Source organism: Penicillium odoratum (genome assembly GCF_028828045.1).
Source record: "Penicillium odoratum strain IBT 22623 chromosome Unknown utg000008l_segment0_segment0, whole genome shotgun sequence".
NCBI lineage: Eukaryota > Fungi > Ascomycota > Eurotiomycetes > Eurotiales > Aspergillaceae > Penicillium > Penicillium odoratum.
In genome coordinates this window covers 1477679-1496379 of record NW_026643150.1, presented here as the reverse complement: position 1 = coordinate 1496379, position 18701 = coordinate 1477679, and the positions used below count along the sequence as shown (strand labels likewise).

Here is an 18701-nt window from a genome sequence, read left to right as displayed (position 1 = left end):
CTTATGGAGATAGAGAGGGAGGAAGAAGATACTCCAGAGAAAGAGAACAAGTGGAATTTAAGAGTTATATAGCTATGATCTCCAGCTTCTGCTGTGTGGTTATAACTTGATGTAGTAGTTCAACGGCGACGATTTCCTATTCTGGGGACTCCACTTCCCCGCCTACTTCCCCTCAAGTCTATGGTAAATGGTTTCCGTATGTGGAGATGTTATACTCATCTTTGTATTTTGTATCCACTTTATTTCGGTTTATCAACATTGAATCATATTATACACGTTCATCTCGTTACATACTTGCTCCCACGTCCCACCCCCACGCAACTTTCAGCGATTCCCGTGTACTCAAAGTGGGATACGCATACTCATTCTCCAATTTGGCCAAAACCCCAAGTAACGCATTTTGTTCAAATTTCTCAGTAAATCGATCTCCACACATTCCAATTGCAGCGGACGCCGTCACCAGGCCTGGAGGACTATGTTCATTGGAGAGTGCAATCCCACATAGCCGCACAACAATTGCCCGCACTTTCTCGTCTACCGATCGCATTGCCGTGCGTTGCCCAGGACCTAGGCGAGGTAGCTTGGGATTATATACTGTGAGCAGAATTCGTGCGAGTTCGAGAAATTGAAGACCCGCTACATGGCAGTTGTTCAGGTACCACAGTTCTGGAAAGACTTCACCGCATGAGCGATCCGGTTCCCGAAAATAAATGGGTTTAAAACTGGGCGGACCTAGCTCAGCCCAGAGAGTTTCAAATTCGACCAGTTCCTCGTAGCGTGCGATGCGCATGTCGGTACCCGGTTGGTGGAGGATACCCATGCTTGACTGGGGTCGGTCTCGGGGGGCCTCTTCAGACCCATAACAATATTGGAGTACATCGGCGCAGTGAATTACTAGTCTGTCTGCCCAGACATAATCATCGGCTGGTTCGAAGGATCGATATGGCTCGCATGGCCCTAGAGGGAGTCGGAAGGTTCGTTGCTTACTAAATGCGGTAGTGATTTCTTGTCGCAGTGCAATCCAATAAGCTGCATGTCGTAGCCCATACCCAGATACTGCAGGTCCAATCTGAGAATCCAGAAAGATTTGAATACCTCGAAGAGCACTTTCTGTATCTTGGCCCATTGACGGAACTTTGTCAGAGTCAGCGGAAATTCGGGATCTCAAATAGAGAGAACTCACAGTCCACCTCTTCATAGAAACGTAGAATGACTGCCGCGGCAAGGAGATTTTCATCTTGGGCTTCCCGGGAGTGGTCCGAAATCGAGACGAAATGCGCTATACATTCGTTGTGATAGTAGATGGCCGTCTCGGGCGTCAGATTTGGAAGGGTTTTGCCTCCATAGTGCACTTGATTCCCACGCCAATATTTCTTGACCCGACTCAAGTGTCTGGCGGAGGCAGTGTAAATAGCATTGAGTAGAGGGGGACAGGTGCGAGCTCGTAGAGGTACTGTACACGCAAAATGTCTCTCTCCATCACAAATATCGAACTACGACCGATTAGCCGAGTATCACAGAAGCCTTCAGATACGAACCCAGGGTGCAAGCTCAACGGCAAAATATCGCATCAGACAGGCCTCATGCTCATCTAGATTAGGCAGTTCGCTATCAAGAGGATTGACAAAGTGTCCAGACCCGAGAGAGGAATGACTACTGTGTGAAAAGATAGGGGAGGCTGACAAGGAGTGATTATCCGGTGAAAGCTGTAATGCATAGGGTGAGCAATCCAAAGTACTGCCAGGTTCCTGTGACACAAATGGATCGGATAGTGAAGTGGTATCGACTGTTTCACTAAAGATAGACCGCTCGGTAAGAGTCTGATGCTCAGAGGTCATGCTCCGACGCCTCTCCCGTTCCAATGGCGATAGATAATAATACCTAGCGGTGTCGACTGTCTCATCAACATACGTATAGTCCACTAATGCTCAGCTTAGTAACGTAGCCGATCAACAGGCATTCGGGTTCCATACCGTACCCGGTCGGTAACCAGGGCTGATCATCCGCAAACTCATACTGGGAACTCGCGCTAGATCCATGACGAAATCCCGAAGAAATAGCTTTCCGGACGCAAGATGTACCCATCCGCTCGCACCGTTGGCATTTCGGCTTCTGTTCATCGCCTAGTTCTGGTCAGTGCTCAGTACTTGAAGAGCCCCATCTAAACTCACACTTCACATGACGAGCTTAAACATCTGATCAGTCAAGGTACAAATGTCGGACAGTTGCATTTTACTTACCGCGACATTCCTGGCTTTTACCCTTTCAGTCAGTGATCGGACTGTATTGTCTATGTGGGTCACTCACCAAGGAGTGGCCTTGTTCCGCATATTGCTGTAAAAGAGAATTTACAGAATAATAGAGAGTCAATATAGATCGAGAGATTGATTGGAATTAAAGGAAAGTGTCGCCGGGTATGTCCATAACCAATGCGGAGAAAATGCGGGGTTGAAATCTGGGGTCGGAGTGAGTCCGGGCCATTTCCTTTCTAGAGCCCTAGCATCATTGTGGTATCTAATGTCTCTAGAAGTATGTGGACTTTGTGTCTTTCTTATTCTTTAATTAAAGCTGGCTAAAATATTGATTCTTGTATGAGGCTGGAAGAAAGAATGCACAGGGGTTGAGAGGAGTTGAGAATGGGGGCATTGATCAATTACATCGTAAGCTTTTGCGGATGGATCTCTTCACTGTAATATTTCACGGGCTAAGTAACTTACTTTGAATACATATAAATGAGCACAACCGTTAGATATGAAGTCATGCGTGGATTAAGATCGACCGGGTCTGTGCCGCCCTAGACTCGGAATCAGGAAACACTCGGCGGCGCTAAACCCTTGGCGTCGGCGAGAGTTACCATCTTCCACATATCGGTTAAGTACTTGCTACTAGACCATAGGATTGGCGTGAAATGATCTGGTAAATAAATGAAAACAAACGTGTTTCATGGGTGAGCGGCGCACCCCCAAACACTATAGTAAATGTGATATTTACTACTCTAATATCTCAACAATCACTACCAATTGTATTCTGTTCCAGTATTTGCCAATAAATATTGATAAAAATCCTGCACAAGAAGCACATATCAAGTTTGAATAAATAGAGCTCTTTATTATCACGGTCCAGAAAGTTATGTCGTCAAACCGATGAGATATATTGAGCCCAGCCACTACGCCATGGAAATTCTCGAAACTCCCTAAAAAGGTCTAGATATCATATGCTACGCTTCAAGGAGAGTTCACACGGATACGGACCATTGGCGTTGAGATAATGAGTTGACATTTAACGGATTTACTACAATGTATGGGGCTGCGCCACTCACCTGTGAAACACGTTACAAGTGCTTCAATTGAGAGATTAGACCATCAGACAACCCTGAACCTTTCGATTATACAAGCTAATCCTGCTTCTTCTTTTTTCTTTATATTCAAATCATACCCCTCGGTGGATGATTCTGGTTCGCAAACTTGTTCCTCACTATAGTTCACAATAGCCCACCCTAGTTTTGGTGGAGCAAGGAAGTTTATTATTTTCTCGCCAACCTTGCAATTGACCCTGCGAAAGAGCGGGGCTGATGATCAGATAAAGAAAAGGCGATTCGTCTCTACTAAGTAGTCCAGGTTTCCCGGTATGATCATTACTGTCATGAATAGCGGAGTGTTGATCATGAGCCACTCTGATGTATGAGCGAGCGGCTGCAGCGGTTTCTCAACATAGGCTATCTACGACCTGAATTCCATTCATATAAAATTTAATGTTTGATGTTGAGGAAAACCAAGATTTTTTAGGTTTCAAGGATCATTGTGGCTTGAAGTTTTCCGGGTGAACGAAGAGCCGGACGATCTCAATCAGATAAGGCACTTTAGATGAAATTTTGTCATAGGGATCCTGGCCTCTTCAGAAACATCTCCACTTCAGCCACTTGTTTCATAGGACATTGTCCGGTCCGGGACATGGTCGGGAAGCCGATAGTGTTCCGGTGGATCCATTCACGGCCTTCGAGTGGACGAAATGTGCTGATAAAGATCAATGACAAGAACACACTATCCTCAATCTGGTCAGCTTCCAGAGTTTTCCATGTTTAGTGGATTGAAGAATCCACACAAGGATCCATCTATCCATAGCCCCAGCCGCTTTCTCGGCATTTTCAATCAACATCTAAACCATACTGGGAAGGTAGCCACACGATCAGGAGGGAATTATGACGGAAGATGGGTTCGGCCCTGGAGACCTTGTCAACAGACCACTTCCCATGGAAATTTATGGGTCTATTAAATGAACTGCGTTCCCCTGAAAATGAAGCTAAGGTTTCCTCAGTAATCTGTTCTCCGGAATTCGGCAATTATGCGTTTCTCTCGAGGCTGCCAAGCGGCTCTTCTGGCTACTGCCGGAACTTTGACTTCTGCCACCAGCTTCAAGAATGGCTCGTACGACTACATCGTTGTCGGTGGTGGTCCCGCTGGTATCATCACGGCTGAGCGCTTTGTTGAGGCTGGAAAGAGTGTTCTTCTCCTTGAACAGGGCACCGGGCCTACTGTTGCAACCGGCGCAAACAGCACCCTCCCCTGGGACACCAGCTTGACCTCGATCGACCTGCCCGGCCTGTCCGCCGATATTGGCTCACTTCCTGCGTGGGACGAATACCTATGCTCCGATACGTCAGGATATGCTGCCTGTGTGCTTGGCGGTGGAGTCACTATCAACTATATGGTCTTTGTGCACCCACCAGAGCATGACTTTGACGATAATAACAACTGGCCCGAGGGATGGAAGTGGAAGGATCTTAAGCCTGCTGCCGAGAGACTATATAAGCGCAACCCCGGTACCATCTTGCCTTCCGCTGATGGCAAGTACTATGACCAGGGACTTTATACTGTCCTTTCCAAATTCCTTAGCAAGCTTGGCTGGAAGTCCGTCAACATGATCACCCAGCCTAACGAGAAGTACCAGGTCTACAGTCACCCAGCATGGAACGTCCAGGATCAGATGCGCGCTGGCCCCGTGCGCACCTATCTACCCCTAGCCCAGAAGAGCCACAAGTTCACTCTGAGCCTGAACACCAAGGTGATTCGCGTTGTGCGTTCCGGAGGCCAAATCACCGGTGTGGAGCTGCAGACTGCTTCTGGTGAGACTGAGATCGTGTCCGTTGCCCCTAATGGTCGTGTTGTTCTCGCCAGTGGTGCCCTCGGCACTCCTCGCCTCCTCTTCAACTCCGGTATTGGCCCGAAGAAACAGATCGAGACCGCGAAGAAAGCCGGTATTGCTGTGCCCTCAGAGCAGGAATGGATCAACCTGCCCGTGGGTGTCGGTCTCAAGGATCACCCCATCTTCACCATCCTGGCCAAGACCGATGGCGACTTCGGTATTCCAGACTACGAGAGCATCCTGAACGGTTCTGACCACAAGGACATCAGTCTCTACCGCAAGGGTGATGGTATCTTGACCCAGGGCAAGCACCGCTTGACATTCTTCTCCTCCAACGAGATCAACGGCACTACCCGCTACTACCAGGGCTCATGTGCTCCTAAGGCTGACTCCGTCCTCGATATCACCACCTACATGACCCACGGTCTTACCTCTTCGGGTGTCTTGGGCATTGACGAGAACCAGAAGACTATCTTCGAGAAGTCTCCTTATCTGCAGACTGATGGTGACCGCGTGGCCGCTCGTAGCTTCATCCAGTCGCTCGTCAACGATTTCAACGAACCTAATTCTGGTTTTGAGCTGGAGACCTACACCAATGCTTCCGCTATTATCTCCTCTCTGTCCCCTGGTATGCACTACACCACCACTGCCAAGCTTGGCAACGATGATGGCCGTAAGAGCGGTACTTCCGTGGTGGATCTCAACACCAAGGTGTACGGAACCGACAACCTGGTAAGCCTCTCTCTCCAAGACTACATCTTTGATATGGAACTAATGGATTTGCTTGATAGTTCATTGTTGATGGTAGTATCCACCCTGATCTCCCAACTGGTAACATCCAGACCACCATCATGATCATTGCGGAGGCTGCTGCCGCTCGTATTCTCGCTCACCAGTAGTTTGAGAAACGTGTGAGAGTTTTCGAATAGATGAACGGCCACTTTGTACATAATTTTTTCACTGTAAAAAGGCTTTAAGAGATTCTATCAACTTGCAAAATTGTGGATTGTTATGAAAATAAAGTTTCAAGCCTCACATGCATCTAGGCTTTTCAATCGAAAAATACCATTTGGAATCGATACAAGTGAAGCAACGTATTCAGTTCCAGCCTCAGTATGAGAACCTTCAAGCTTGATATATCCAAGTTTTAACCCCTAGGAATATCACTCAGGACTGCATAGGCATCATCAATAAGTTCGCGCGCGTGGCTGAACATCATCTGACTTTGGGAATCAGGAATGGGATCCCTTCCTTCCAGCAGCTCTTCAATAGCCTTAAGAGCTCTTTCGGCCATGAATAACATCGCTTGGGCATTGTCCACGGTGAAGCTAATATCCTTGGTGATTTTGAGAAGGTGGGTTTTCTCCTCTTCAGTCTTGGGGTTCGTAATCATCAGCCTTGTGAATTTTGAGGGAAATAAGAGATGGAACACATACAAGATAGACCTCTGGCCGCTGCTGCAAAGGTGACGGTGGGTCTTCGGAATTGGAATGAGGCATAATAACGGTTTGAAGTTGTTACAGGGACGTTTTTAAGTCGAAAAGTGTGGATTTCGAAATTAGATGTGAGGCAAAGGGTGTAGAAAGAGAGAGAGAGAGAGAGAGATGTGTAGGGTAAAGGGTGAAGATAGAGATAGATGTGATAAGAGAAAAGAAATAAAGATGAGGCTGTTGAGAAGTAAACTTGAATGCTGTTGGGTGAAGTAAATACATGTATATGCTTACTCAATACTGTACCTTAAAATTACTTTCACAGTGATAATTACAGAACCCCTTGATCTACAACTTAATTATCTAGAGCTTTAAAGTAATCTCAGGAATCGCTCCACGTACCCCCTAACTTACTCATATCACACGCTATCTATCCCAGTCGGGAACATATCCACGGTCTTCAGTCAAGTATAAGTACCAGACTAGACCATGTTCCCTATAGCCTACTTGAATATGTAGCTTCCAGTATCTATACCAGGTCTATACCAACATCTACTACAAAACCTATTCTAACACCTAACCTTTGGGCTATAGTATACTATAAAATTATATCGAACATATCCATGGGTATAAGAATGTGTAGCGAGAGTAAATATTTTAAGGGTAATATTGTAGGTAGACACCTAGTTCGGAGCCATCAGTATATTCATGCTTATGAGTTAGGGTATATAAGTGTAATATAGGGGGTTAGTGGAGCAATTGCCCCTTTACTGATAATAAATTCCGTAAGATAATTATACTCGAAGTTGATGGGTTTGGTCTTTTTAGTCTATTAAAAACTTTCGAGACTTTCGACCTAGTGTAGGCCTACTAGTTTCCTACTACTGTCAATGACGAGAAGATTCAATACAATAGAGCTTGAACTATTTGGAATCATAACTTCAAGTTGTCGTGACCAAGTGGTTTGTGTTACCTATCCTGCTATGATACATTGACTCCTTCCGCAGGAAGCAAAACGAAAGACAAAAGAAATGATAAAATCGCTCCTAAATTACCAAGCATCAACATCGAAGTTTTCTTCTCCGAAGTAAGAAACAACAACAGTGCGATCTGAGAATTTACGGCCAGCCAATGCTTTGAGGGCATTGGTTGCCGATTGTTCAGTGTCAAACTTGACAAAGATCTTGCCAACGCCAGACGAACTGCGGCTGCCACCACTGGGACGAGGAATCTTAAGGCTGAGAACTTTTCCGAATTTCCCACACTCCTCGGTAACATCCTCCAAGATCTCTTCATAATCTTCATTATCGAGGAGTTCGTCAACGGTCACCATGTTCAAAAGCTGCAGCACACGTCCAGTCTCCATATCTTGGGAGGTGGTCTTAGCAAACATTGACATGGCATTCACGCCCATATCCAGACCAGCTGCCTGAGTAGTACCGATACTAGCACGGACAACCTTGAGGTGACGGTCACCTAGCTCCATGCCGTTGAGACCTTCCACAGCAATGGGAGTCGCGGCAGGATCAACATACTCGCAGAAAGCAATGCCCTAAATGAGGTTAGTTAAGTTATAGAAAAGCTCGTTCAAGAAGTACTCACTCGTGATTCCTCAGTCGATGCATCCTTGACCAGGATAAATGACTTCAATTCACCAAACGACTTGAGCAGCATGGTAACAGGCTCCTCTGGAATGTAGGAGGGGATGTTGGACACGCAAATCTTGTTCGGTGAGTCCGGAACCTCGCTGAGAAGGACTCCTTCCTGGTATTCCTGATCTGCGTTTCCAGTGGGCACAATGTAATCCTTGGGTCGCCGAACCTCCAGACCCTTGTCACCACTCTCAGCCATAGTGGCACCATCAAAAGCCAAAGCAACGGTTGCGTCACCCGCAGATTTGAATTCCAAGAGAGCAAATTTTTGGTCTTCGGAGACTTGGGCAGAGATACATGGATCGACGCTGTGAATCACGTTCAGGCCGTTCAACTGCAGGTTGAAGAACGAGATGATGGCATCCCCAGTGGTACCAGGAGGAATGTTGTAGACAAAGAGACGCTTAGATTGGCGGGAGTTGGATGGCTTGAGGGCGGTATTTTCTGTGGCACCAGCAGGCTGGTCCATGAACGCCTGCAGACGACTGGGGTCCATTGGTTGTTGCCGAGGAGCTCCAGGCAGAGGGAACATGCCGGAGAGCTTGGCTTGCTCTGCGGTGACATTCTCATAGCCTGGAGGCTTGATATCCCATTGAGTCAGGCGACGCTTGCGTTCCAAAATTGAGGGAACATCGGTCAAATCTGGTGTGGGCTCCTTCCTCCGGGGAGGTGTTGCAGATCTCCTGCGTTCTCTTCTGTCACCACCACGATCTCCACGGTCCCGATCGCCACCACCTACACCACCACCACCACCACCGCGGCGAGGACGCTCCTCAAAGAGGTCCCGTCGGGGTCTTTCTTCAAAATCGGGTCGGTCCGGTCGGCGACGGCGATCGCCACGATCTCCACCACGGTCTCCACGGTCTCCGCGATCCCATTCTCGGTCGTCTCTTCGGTTGCTCGAGTAGCGGTCTTCTCGCTCGCGGGCACGGTAGTCGCGGCTGGATGAGTACGAATTGGCTTCAGGCTCACGGCGCGAGCCTCGTGGGCCGTAGTGAGGTGATCGCGATCGTCTTCGCTCTCCTCTCTCAGGTCTTTCACCCCGGTCACCCCGGTCTCCTCTGTCGCGATCACGTCGCTCGTCGCGCTGAAATGGGTTAGTCGCATTCAAGCCACTTGTACCGTTGGCACTTACGTAGTAGTCGCGAGGACGCCCAGAGTCTGTGATGATTAGCCTAATTATTCATAATTGATCATTTAAGACTCACCTCTAGAGGAATAGGTATCGCCGTTCATGGTGAGCTTGAAAGGTGAGGAAGCTCTTGATGGCTTCAGTGAAGGGGAAAACTGGAAGCTCCTGCACGGGGCGGTAATGTGTTGACCGCCTTCCATTTTAGGGCTTGCGGTAATTTGTGGCAGAATAGCTTATCGTTTTTTATCGCGTCAAGGTTCCAGCAATCAACAAATTTCCGTTAAAGATGGCTTTCTCAGAATGGCGCAAGCTGCCGGTTAGCCTGTCAGAGTTGTGTATTAATACAACTCTTCGTTGTGGTCAATCTTTCAGGTTGGTATGGCCTAATCCGCTCACTTCAATAGTGCTGACCCCATGCACCATGCAGATGGCATAATATTGCGGAAAGTGAAGAATGGCGATGCGTACTTTATGGCCGCTTGATTTCTTTGAAACAAGATTCAAGCTGTCTCTTCTACCGCACCTATCAATCTCAGTCATCTGCTCTTCCCACGCCGCCTACATCGGAGCTACCCTCTCGTGCGCAATCGGACACCGAATTTCACATCAAAGATGACCACACCCTCCGCATTATCAAGCATTATCTCAATCTTTCGTCCAACCTGGGTGATCTATATGCACAGTGGTCTTCGGACGATCCTAACTTCAAGAAAAAAGCACCCCAGTTCACTGGAATTCGGATATTACGCCAGGACCCGTGGGAGGCATTGGTATCGTTCATTTGCAGTAGCAACAACAATATTTCACGGATTTCCCAGATGGTGGAAAAGCTATGTCTTCATTACGGACCTCTCGTTGGTACAATTGAAGGTCGCGCCTATCACGACTTCCCGACACCCGAGGCATTAGCTGGTAAGGATGTGGAAGGCAATCTTCGCACATTGGGATTTGGATACCGAGCTAGGTATATCTATCAGACCGCTGTTATGGTGTCTCAAGAGCGAGAGAAGGGATGGCTGGAAAGCCTTTGTAACCCCGAGTCGCCTGCATTTGGTGTGGAGGCACGGCCGGGTGATGGGATGAAACCCGAAGGCCGACAAGGATACCGAGATGCCCATGAGAGCCTACTAGAGCTGCAGGGCGTTGGGCCTAAGGTTTCCGACTGTGTGTGCTTGATGGGGTTGGGATGGGGTGAATCTGTGCCTGTTGATACTCATGGTAAGTTGCTAGAGAATATGGACCGATAAATTTCTAACAATGCACAGTATGGCAAATTGCGCAGCGGGATTACCGCTTCGGCAAGGGCTCCCAAAAATCTTTGACAAAAGCAACATATGATGCTGTGGCTAACCACTTTCGCAAACTCTGGGGCCAAGAGGCCGGATGGGCGCAGAGTGTGCTTTTCACCGCAAACCTACGTTCTTTTGCAGACCGACTTGCGGCGACAAAGGTGGAAGCAGTTTTGAAAGAAGATGACTCAAAGATTGAGATCAAGACTGAGACCAAGACTGAGACCAAGACTGAGCTCACAGAGTTAATTTTGATAGCCCCCGAGCATGATGCCGACGTGGAATTGGAAGAGCCTGAGAGCAAGCCCATGATCAAAAACAATGAGAAGAAACGCAAGGCAACAACAGACGGAGCCATGCATGTTTCGCAGACGACTGAAACACGACGGACTTCGAAGAGACTTCGACGTTGAAAGCTTGTCAAGCATCATCCACCGTTGACACTACGTCGGAAATATTTTGTACACTAGACCAGCCATACCATATACCATAGCTGATAAGATATCATCGGAAATAAATAATATTGAAAGGTGATCCATTGTTTATATGCTAGAAATGTGCTGCAGCTAAGAATCCTGTCTAGAGAGCAGTCAGTGAAAAAGCTTCTCAATTGATGAGACAATATTGCGAGTATATTGAATAAGATCAGAAGTCCAGTTAGATCATCGAGACGTATCCGAAAACACGCCTCTAAATCAAGAGGTACCAGAAAAAAGTAAAATGTGTTTTTCATCATAAAAGGGGGGATGTTGACGAGAGATAATGGGAAGGCAAAACTGACCTGTTACGTATGAGTTGATGACGATCGGTAGTTTGTCGATGATCATGTAGATGATGACAGTTCAAAGTCTGAAATAAAAACCAAAATAAATGAAGAAGTTTATGGGTTGACAAATGATATTAAATAGAAGTTGCGGAACTGAAGTTCACAGAATTTTGCTATGAAATAAGCGAGCCACGTGATTCACGTGATCCACACATCCGCCCTTTCTCAATTCTAAATTATCTCCGAAGAACTTCGATTTCCTCATCCACCTCGACAACCTCCGACCAGCTCTCCTCGGACACTTCAGCCAGCAAAAATGGGTCGCCTCCACTCCAAGGGAAAGGGCATTTCGTCCTCCGCCATCCCCTACTCTCGCACCGCTCCCGCCTGGTTGAAGACCACCCCCGACCAGGTTGTTGACCACATCTGCAAGCTCGCTAAGAAGGGTGCCACCCCTTCGCAGATCGGTGTTGTCCTCCGTGACAGCCACGGTGTTGCCCAGGTCAAGATTGTCACTGGTATGGAATTTCTCGCTGGGAGAGGGTTTCGCGAAAAGAAACCACGTCTAATTTGGCCGGTCGCTAATTTTTTTTCGTTCAATAGGTAACAAGATCCTCCGTATCTTGAAGTCCAGCGGTACGACTCCCTTCGCGAACCCCCTTTTCCCTACAATTGGATGAATCGGATGAGTGAATTGCACGGAATTTGTTCTCTTTCCGAAGAACCGAAATTTTCTTCGTCTGAGTGTCGTTCCTGCAATGATCTATCCAATCTCCTATAACTCTGGTCGCAGAAATGCACCAGCAGCTAAGCCTCTGCTTGGTCAAGAATATGACTGACAGAGAGATTTTGGAATACAGGCCTCGCTCCCGAACTCCCCGAGGACCTTTACTTCCTGATCAAGAAGGTAAGCTTTTTCTCTCTTCTACCCTGTGAATCAATCTAATCTGTATTCTCTAGGCCGTCGCTGTCCGCAAGCACCTTGAGCGTAACCGCAAGGACAAGGACTCCAAGTTCCGCCTGATTCTGATCGAGTCCCGCATCCACCGTCTGTCCCGTTACTACAAGACCGTTGGTGTCCTGCCCCCCACCTGGCGTTACGAGAGCGCCACCGCCTCCACCCTTGTCGCGTAAGCGTACTGAGTGTGTTGGTTTGTGGTTTTGGAGGATCGGTCGTGGAGGGAAAATGCTGGGTTGTGCCCAGAGTTTTCATTTCATGGGCTAGATACGCCAGATAAAAAGAAGACTATTACGAGCTTATACCCTTTCATGCGTTACGATTCATTTTTCTTGCCAAGGGCGAGGTGTAGATCGTAGTCAAGAATGATAGTGTAAACATTGATTCGTGTATCGTAGGTTATATGTAAACCATATATGCATCGCTGAGATCGAATTGATCCCCATGTATATTGAACGGTATCATAGGCACCTTACCTATTCCCTCCTGACTTCCCTCGCAACTGCATTGCACAGCTCAACCTCAACTCCAGCAGAGCGAAGAATATGTATCCACAGGCGCTGTGTGTCACTCAACCGGTCATTCTCAGACTTCACTTCCGAGAACATAACAGTTTTTGTTTCAGGGTTCCAAAGGAACAGGTCAGGAATACCACCACCACGCTGTTGGTATTCTTGTGCCATAACCTTGCAGATAGTAGCTAGAGCCTCACCTCGAAAGCACCGCCCGATCTCAAGCAGATCTTCAAGCTCGAACGACCAATCAATGCCAATAGCACAGGGTTGTGCGGCTGCTTCGCGAGTATGAACCTTCCGGATGATACACTCGGCCTCACCATTCGTAATTTCGACTAATCGGTGGTTGATCTCTGATGCCCGAGATGGATAGAAGACATCAGTATGCAGATCGAGTGGGCAAGTTTGGAATGGTGTTTGGAAGACGTTGGGGACGTAGGTGAACAAGATATCGTAGAAGAGAAGTCCGAACTGCATTTGATTGGCATTTGCATGTATACATCGGAGATTAGATTGACTTACCAGGGTTCGAACAATACCTCCTTCGGAGTGATAGCCCTTCCAGCCATGATCGCGGTACCAACTTAAGCACATGCTCTCCACTCGACACTCACCCCCTTCTCTCTCGTCGATCCAGACCGTGGGTTTACCCTTCTTCATGGGCTCGTCTCGCTCGATACGGACTCCCTCGACTGTTCGTTCGACTGGTTTGCTCAGCATCACATGGCCGAAATCATGCTGCTCTCGCTTGACGACTTTCAAGGCCCTTTCAAGCTTTGTGACCCTTTTTTGCAGGTCATAGTGGTATATCAAGTGGCAGAGTGGATCTTCCAATCCCTCCTCGCACGTTCGCAGCGCAACTCTTCTCCAGAACTTCCGTTGCTTTTCCTCGCTTCGGTCGTCTGTCGGTGTTAGGGCCCACATGTAGTGCTCTTCTAAGAGTGCTTTACGCTGGTACCAGGCACCACGACGGGCAGCGTGAAACAGACGCTGGCCAAGGAGCTCCGTGAGAACCTCATGCTCGCGTTTATGTTCCTTGAACCGACCAAGAGGTTGTAGGCTCTTGTGGATGATGCGTGTGTAGACCCAAGCGGGGGAAAACCGGCGCAGATAAGCACCCTCGCCGCTATCGTAGATGGAGTCTTCCTTCTGCTGCTCTTCTTTGGCTAGTTCCTGCCATCGGGGATGAACCTTATTGGCGAGATCAATAATATGTTGTAATGAATCCGTAGTTGGAGGGCCATTGAACTCCAGGATGTTGTCAATGTCAAATTGCGTCCGTAAGGAAGCTTCAAATTCTAAGAGGGCTCCCCTGGAGGGGAAAATGGAATTTGAGCGGCATACTATGTATTCTGGGAAGTTTCTCCGTGAGATCTTGGCTAGAATGATAGTAGTTAGTGACTTTTCGGTCCACTCGGTTGATCTATAGAAGACCAAGTGTACCCGCTCGAACAGAGAACGGGGTCCAGGAGACAGCCGAATACAATCGCCTGTGTAATCCAAGATCTTCTGCAAGAAATGGATTTCTCGGTTTCCACATTGTTTGGTGTGTGTCTTATTTTTGAACCCAAGGCCTGTCTGTGCCTGGCTGGTCTCACATAGAGCTGCCAGCAGCTCTTTCTTGTTCTTGCCCTGCACTTTGGCTTCCTTGGCGAATCCTTTAAGCTCTTCAAGTAATAGAAGAGACGAGGCCTCTTCCAAAGTTTTGATTTCTTGTGTTCCGTCGGCGAATCGAAAAGTGTCCACAAGATCCAATTTACACGGATCTTGATCTTCAATTTTGGGTAGTGTACGATCACATTGCAGATCAACAGCTACTGCGGACAGATCGGATATATCTGAATAATATCCCAGTCTATTGACTCGATGCCACGCAGATGTCTTGCGCAAGAAGAGTCGCACGTACCTGATCCCATTAACTTATGAAACCAAAAAAAGAGGTCATGAACATACAAATATTGTGACTCATATGACAGTTCCCTCCACTGCGTAAACACCTCCATCTCAGCCTCACTGAAGAGGTGCGGTTCTTCATCAAGTACTGTCTCCAGTGCCAAGTTGAAAGCATCGACATAGATGGAGCTTTTGCCTTTTTTCCAGACGCCATCCCGCAATCTCACATGCAGCCCTGGTTCCGTTTCATCAGCCTGTGATGCTTCATATTCCTCAATTGCTTGCTCATCCGTCTTGATATCTGGCAATGAGGTCTCCAGTTCTGTTTGGCTACTCATGGGCGGCAAATCGGCTTCGTCAAGTGGAGGTGCATCCACTGCCCCAGTGGATGGACTGGGGCTAGGTGGTTGCTTATCGCTCGCATTTTTATCGAGATCGGTCTTTTCGTCAAATGCCTTTCTGCGTTTGGTAGAGCGCTGTGTCTCATAATAGTGCAACAAAGACATTCTGGAGCGAAGCCATGAGGATCTTGATTCAGTTAGAACGGAGTCTGTAGATCGCGAGCGCGTTAAAGCAAAACCCGACAGCGACACGAAGTCACGTGTGCACTTTGACCTGATCGGGTGTTTGATCTGTTTGCACGTGAGGACTTAAATGAACTTTAGATTGTGAGAATACAGAGGGAAAATTGAAGAGAGAAAGGAGGAAGAATAAAGCCTCATTTTGATCATCAGCAACCACTCAATCATGGCTGAGATACAGGTAAGAAAAGCAACTTGAGACCCTGTGAATCGTGATACCGTGATACTGAACACCCTCGGGAGCTTCCAGAAGCTCCACAGCTCCGCTCCTGCGCAACGTCAAACCAAACTGTTTCCTTGACTTTTTCTTCCTTCCATTCCATTCCTGTATCCTGCCACTTCATCTTGAAGAACCCGTCTCACATCTCCTTTCTTCTTGCGCAGACTCTGCACCCGAATTTGGTAGAACAATCTGGTCCACCGTCAACGAACCAACACGAAAATCCACACACAACTACAACATGGGCGAACCAAACGGCTCCAACACTCCGATGGCAGAACTTTCCAATTCCAATGTTACAAACCCACAAGTTCGACCTGGAGGGGCCCCGGCCCGGGAATATATGAACGAGAAGATTGTACCATACCTGCTGGAAGGGATGAAGGCTGTTACAAAAGACCAGTGAGTGAAGATACTGCTGGAATACTCCGGGGACTTGAGGCTAACTGCGATGTTGTTGTGCCTTAGACCCTCAAATCCATTGCGCGTACTTGGGGAGTTCTTGATCCAGAAGAGCAATGAGGTGGAAGGTAATGTCAAGAAAGAATATTAGACTTCCAGAGGCAGTCGGGTTTGGTTACGGCGTTCTCAGGTGCTTTCGGGAGATTTTTTGGTTATGATGTACATGCAATATGAGAAGAATACTCAAGGTTCCTCTGCTTTAAGCAGGTTAAGACGCTTTAAAGGTTTTAGGTGTGTAGAGCTACAAATGGACTTTGTGAAATGTGCCCAAGAAACGAATACCCACTGGCTAGATAGACATGTGCATCTATTCTATGTCCAAGTTGACTTATTCAGTGCTTTATGGATATTAGACATTAACAGCTGATTTCAGTATCAAAGATCGCAAGTTGAACATTTGAGTTGACGTAAATATGTTGTTTATCGCTAGTCCAGATCTAAATGTCCTAGGGAAGGGGAGAAAGGGGGGAGTAAGCAGCTCACTAGAGTTGGATAATTTTACCAATCCAACCAGTGAATTTCCACGATGTCTCAACCCAAGGGGACAAATGGCACCTGGATTTCCACAAAGGTAAACAAGAGTATCTTACCTTTTTAGGAAGCTTAAGCTTCTTCGATCCTTTATCGACATTAATTCGCCTTGCAGCACTTTTGATCTTGGCGAATACTACAAGCGCGAAGACGTGGCGAAGGCGAATGTTGAAAGGTGAGTGGAAAGGGAAAGAAGGCGAGATTAAGTGGTCGAATACAACCGGGCCGTTACTTGGAGTGGTGTGCATAAGGCGAATTGTTTTGACCGAGTGCTGATCCCATGAGATAACCGAATTACAGCGATAAATGTTTTCCTCCTTGCCGCTAGAGTTTCCCGAAGTTGCGTCGCGAACATAAAAATTGGAGGCACATCATCTAGCGATCCAGAGATGACGATAGAAATAATCGAGAATGTTGCCGAGTCGGTCGTAGTTGGCCGATGGCGCTCCGATTATCGTTCTTTTGAGGAGACGTGACGAGGAAAGAGCAAAGAACAAAGACAAACAAAAAAATCAACGACGCCCGTAGCCCGTCGGTCAAATCCCGCATTAAAACAATTTGTGAAATGGAAAGGAGAAAAGGGGAGGAAGGGGTAACATAGGAAATGTGGACAGTCGAGCATTCAACCATGAAGTGAGACACCTGTTAATATCTCCTGCTTTTTGAGGGGATACATTACCTGCTACCGTAGCGCTCCTCGCCACCGGCACTGCGGCCCTCGTAGGAGCGACTTCCACCGGCGTAGGCATCACGGGCCTCACGAGGAGGAGCAGCCTCGTAGCTAGGAGGGTTGGCATCACGGTCGTAGTAGCCAGCACCACCACTAGGGGGAGCACCACCGGGAGCACCACTTCCTCCACGGGGCTCGTCACCACCACCGGCACGACGGTCATCACCACGGCGATCATCACGGCTGTAGCGATCGTTGTAACGGTCAGGACCACCAGCACCACCACCTCCACGGTAGCCGTAGTCGTCACGAGAGCCACGACGGTAGTCACGGTCACCATAATCGCGAGAACGGTATTCACCACTGCCGCCGCCACCACCGCCACCTCCTCCACGGCCGTAGTCGCGGCCACCGCCGCCACCGCCATATTCGCGACGGTCGTTGTAAGAGTCGTAGCGGCCATAACGGTAGTAGTCATCATCACGACGGCGCCAGTTACCACCACCGCCACCAGGGCCACGGCGGTCATCATAGCGGTCACCACGGCGAGGAGGACCACGTCCATCTAAAGGGAATGATGAGCTAAGACAGCGCAAAACAGACCAGAATGACAACTTACCACGCTTGGGAGGTCCGAAGTACTTGCCAGGAGTAGGGGTACGGGGACGGCCACGACGAGCCTTCTCAATGCTGAGAGTGCGACCCTCAATAACCTCACCCTGGAGACCCTCCTTAGCAGCATCAGCTTGCTCGGCAGTGGCCATGTTGACGAAGCCAAATCCACGGGATTCCTTGGTGTGGGGATCCAGCATGATCGAGCAGTTATCGACATCACCATATTTCTCAAAAAGGCGCGAGATATCCGACTCAGTCAGACGGGGGTGAATGCCAGTGACGAACAAGTTGGAACCAGTGTTGCTAGCTCCTTCCTCCTCGACCATCTCATCCTGGATCAAAGACTTGCGAATGGGCAGAGGGCTAGAAAATTATTAGTTGATGTTTATCTCATCAAGGAAGAAGAAATTATATACCGTTCCTCTGAGCGACCGTTGGGGGAACGGCTGCGAGCGCGGTCGCGGTCAGAGCGAGGCTCATCGCGAGGCGAGGCGCTGCGGTCGCGGTCGTACCGGGGCTCATCTGTAACAGAAAGAACATTGATTAGAAAGGCGAAAAGCAATTAGTAGGAGTAGATACATACCCGGGTAACGGGCCATGTCAGTGTCGTAGTCAGCCATGATGGTTTGGAAAGAAGAAATGGTTGATGGAAGGAAGGGAAGAAAGAGATGAGAAATTGGAGCTGATAAGAGGGAGCGGGCGCTAAGACTCCGGAAGGGAACAACACCCCCGAGTGCAAGTTTGAATCTAGAAGCACAGAAACTTATGAAAGAATCAAGAAGTTTATGTTGAAGGAAAGGAGAAATTAAGAAGAAAATAAGGATCTACAATTACTTAGGTGCATC

General features: G+C 48.1%; 9 protein-coding genes across 9 annotated transcripts; 4 read left to right on the top strand and 5 right to left on the bottom strand.

Annotated features, from left to right (window-relative positions):
• Positions 1–286: 286 nt before the first annotated feature.
• On the bottom strand, positions 287–1237 carry N7520_010784 (uncharacterized protein; the record flags this gene model as incomplete). Its single annotated transcript, XM_057144717.1, has 1 exon — positions 287–1237. One exon carries the CDS (start codon positions 1235–1237, stop codon positions 287–289), a length of 951 nt encoding a protein of 316 aa, XP_056990471.1.
• Positions 1238–4341: 3104 nt separating this feature from the next.
• Positions 4342–6041, top strand: N7520_010783 (uncharacterized protein; the record flags this gene model as incomplete). The annotated part of the gene is made up of 2 exons (XM_057144716.1): positions 4342–5874; positions 5934–6041. The coding sequence occupies 2 exons, from the start codon at positions 4342–4344 to the stop codon at positions 6039–6041; spliced, it is 1641 nt and encodes a 546-aa protein (XP_056990470.1).
• Positions 6042–6289: 248 nt separating this feature from the next.
• On the bottom strand, positions 6290–6641 carry N7520_010782 (uncharacterized protein; the record flags this gene model as incomplete). The annotated part of the gene is made up of 2 exons (XM_057144715.1): positions 6290–6517; positions 6579–6641. 2 exons carry the CDS (start codon positions 6639–6641, stop codon positions 6290–6292), a joined length of 291 nt encoding a protein of 96 aa, XP_056990469.1.
• A 982-nt stretch (positions 6642–7623) lies between these two features.
• N7520_010781 (splicing factor u2af large subunit) lies at positions 7624–9460 on the bottom strand (the record flags this gene model as incomplete). Its single annotated transcript, XM_057144714.1, has 4 exons — positions 7624–8124; positions 8175–9311; positions 9360–9385; positions 9433–9460. The coding sequence occupies 4 exons, from the start codon at positions 9458–9460 to the stop codon at positions 7624–7626; spliced, it is 1692 nt and encodes a 563-aa protein (XP_056990468.1).
• Positions 9461–9642: 182 nt separating this feature from the next.
• N7520_010780 (8-oxoguanine glycosylase OGG1) lies at positions 9643–11058 on the top strand (the record flags this gene model as incomplete). The annotated part of the gene is made up of 3 exons (XM_057144713.1): positions 9643–9728; positions 9784–10574; positions 10622–11058. 3 exons carry the CDS (start codon positions 9643–9645, stop codon positions 11056–11058), a joined length of 1314 nt encoding a protein of 437 aa, XP_056990467.1.
• Positions 11059–11727: 669 nt separating this feature from the next.
• On the top strand, positions 11728–12545 carry N7520_010779 (40S ribosomal protein uS15; the record flags this gene model as incomplete). The annotated part of the gene is made up of 4 exons (XM_057144712.1): positions 11728–11929; positions 12015–12047; positions 12272–12318; positions 12372–12545. The coding sequence occupies 4 exons, from the start codon at positions 11728–11730 to the stop codon at positions 12543–12545; spliced, it is 456 nt and encodes a 151-aa protein (XP_056990466.1).
• A 300-nt stretch (positions 12546–12845) lies between these two features.
• Positions 12846–15283, bottom strand: N7520_010778 (fanconi-associated nuclease 1; the record flags this gene model as incomplete). Its single annotated transcript, XM_057144711.1, has 3 exons — positions 12846–13355; positions 13407–14790; positions 14838–15283. 3 exons carry the CDS (start codon positions 15281–15283, stop codon positions 12846–12848), a joined length of 2340 nt encoding a protein of 779 aa, XP_056990465.1.
• Positions 15284–15819: 536 nt separating this feature from the next.
• N7520_010777 (DPY30/SDC1 family protein) lies at positions 15820–16131 on the top strand (the record flags this gene model as incomplete). Its single annotated transcript, XM_057144710.1, has 2 exons — positions 15820–15980; positions 16047–16131. 2 exons carry the CDS (start codon positions 15820–15822, stop codon positions 16129–16131), a joined length of 246 nt encoding a protein of 81 aa, XP_056990464.1.
• Positions 16132–17246: 1115 nt separating this feature from the next.
• Positions 17247–18476, bottom strand: N7520_010776 (RNA recognition motif domain-containing protein; the record flags this gene model as incomplete). The annotated part of the gene is made up of 4 exons (XM_057144709.1): positions 17247–17806; positions 17861–18219; positions 18273–18378; positions 18440–18476. The coding sequence occupies 4 exons, from the start codon at positions 18474–18476 to the stop codon at positions 17247–17249; spliced, it is 1062 nt and encodes a 353-aa protein (XP_056990463.1).
• Between the last annotated feature and the right edge of the window lie 225 nt (positions 18477–18701).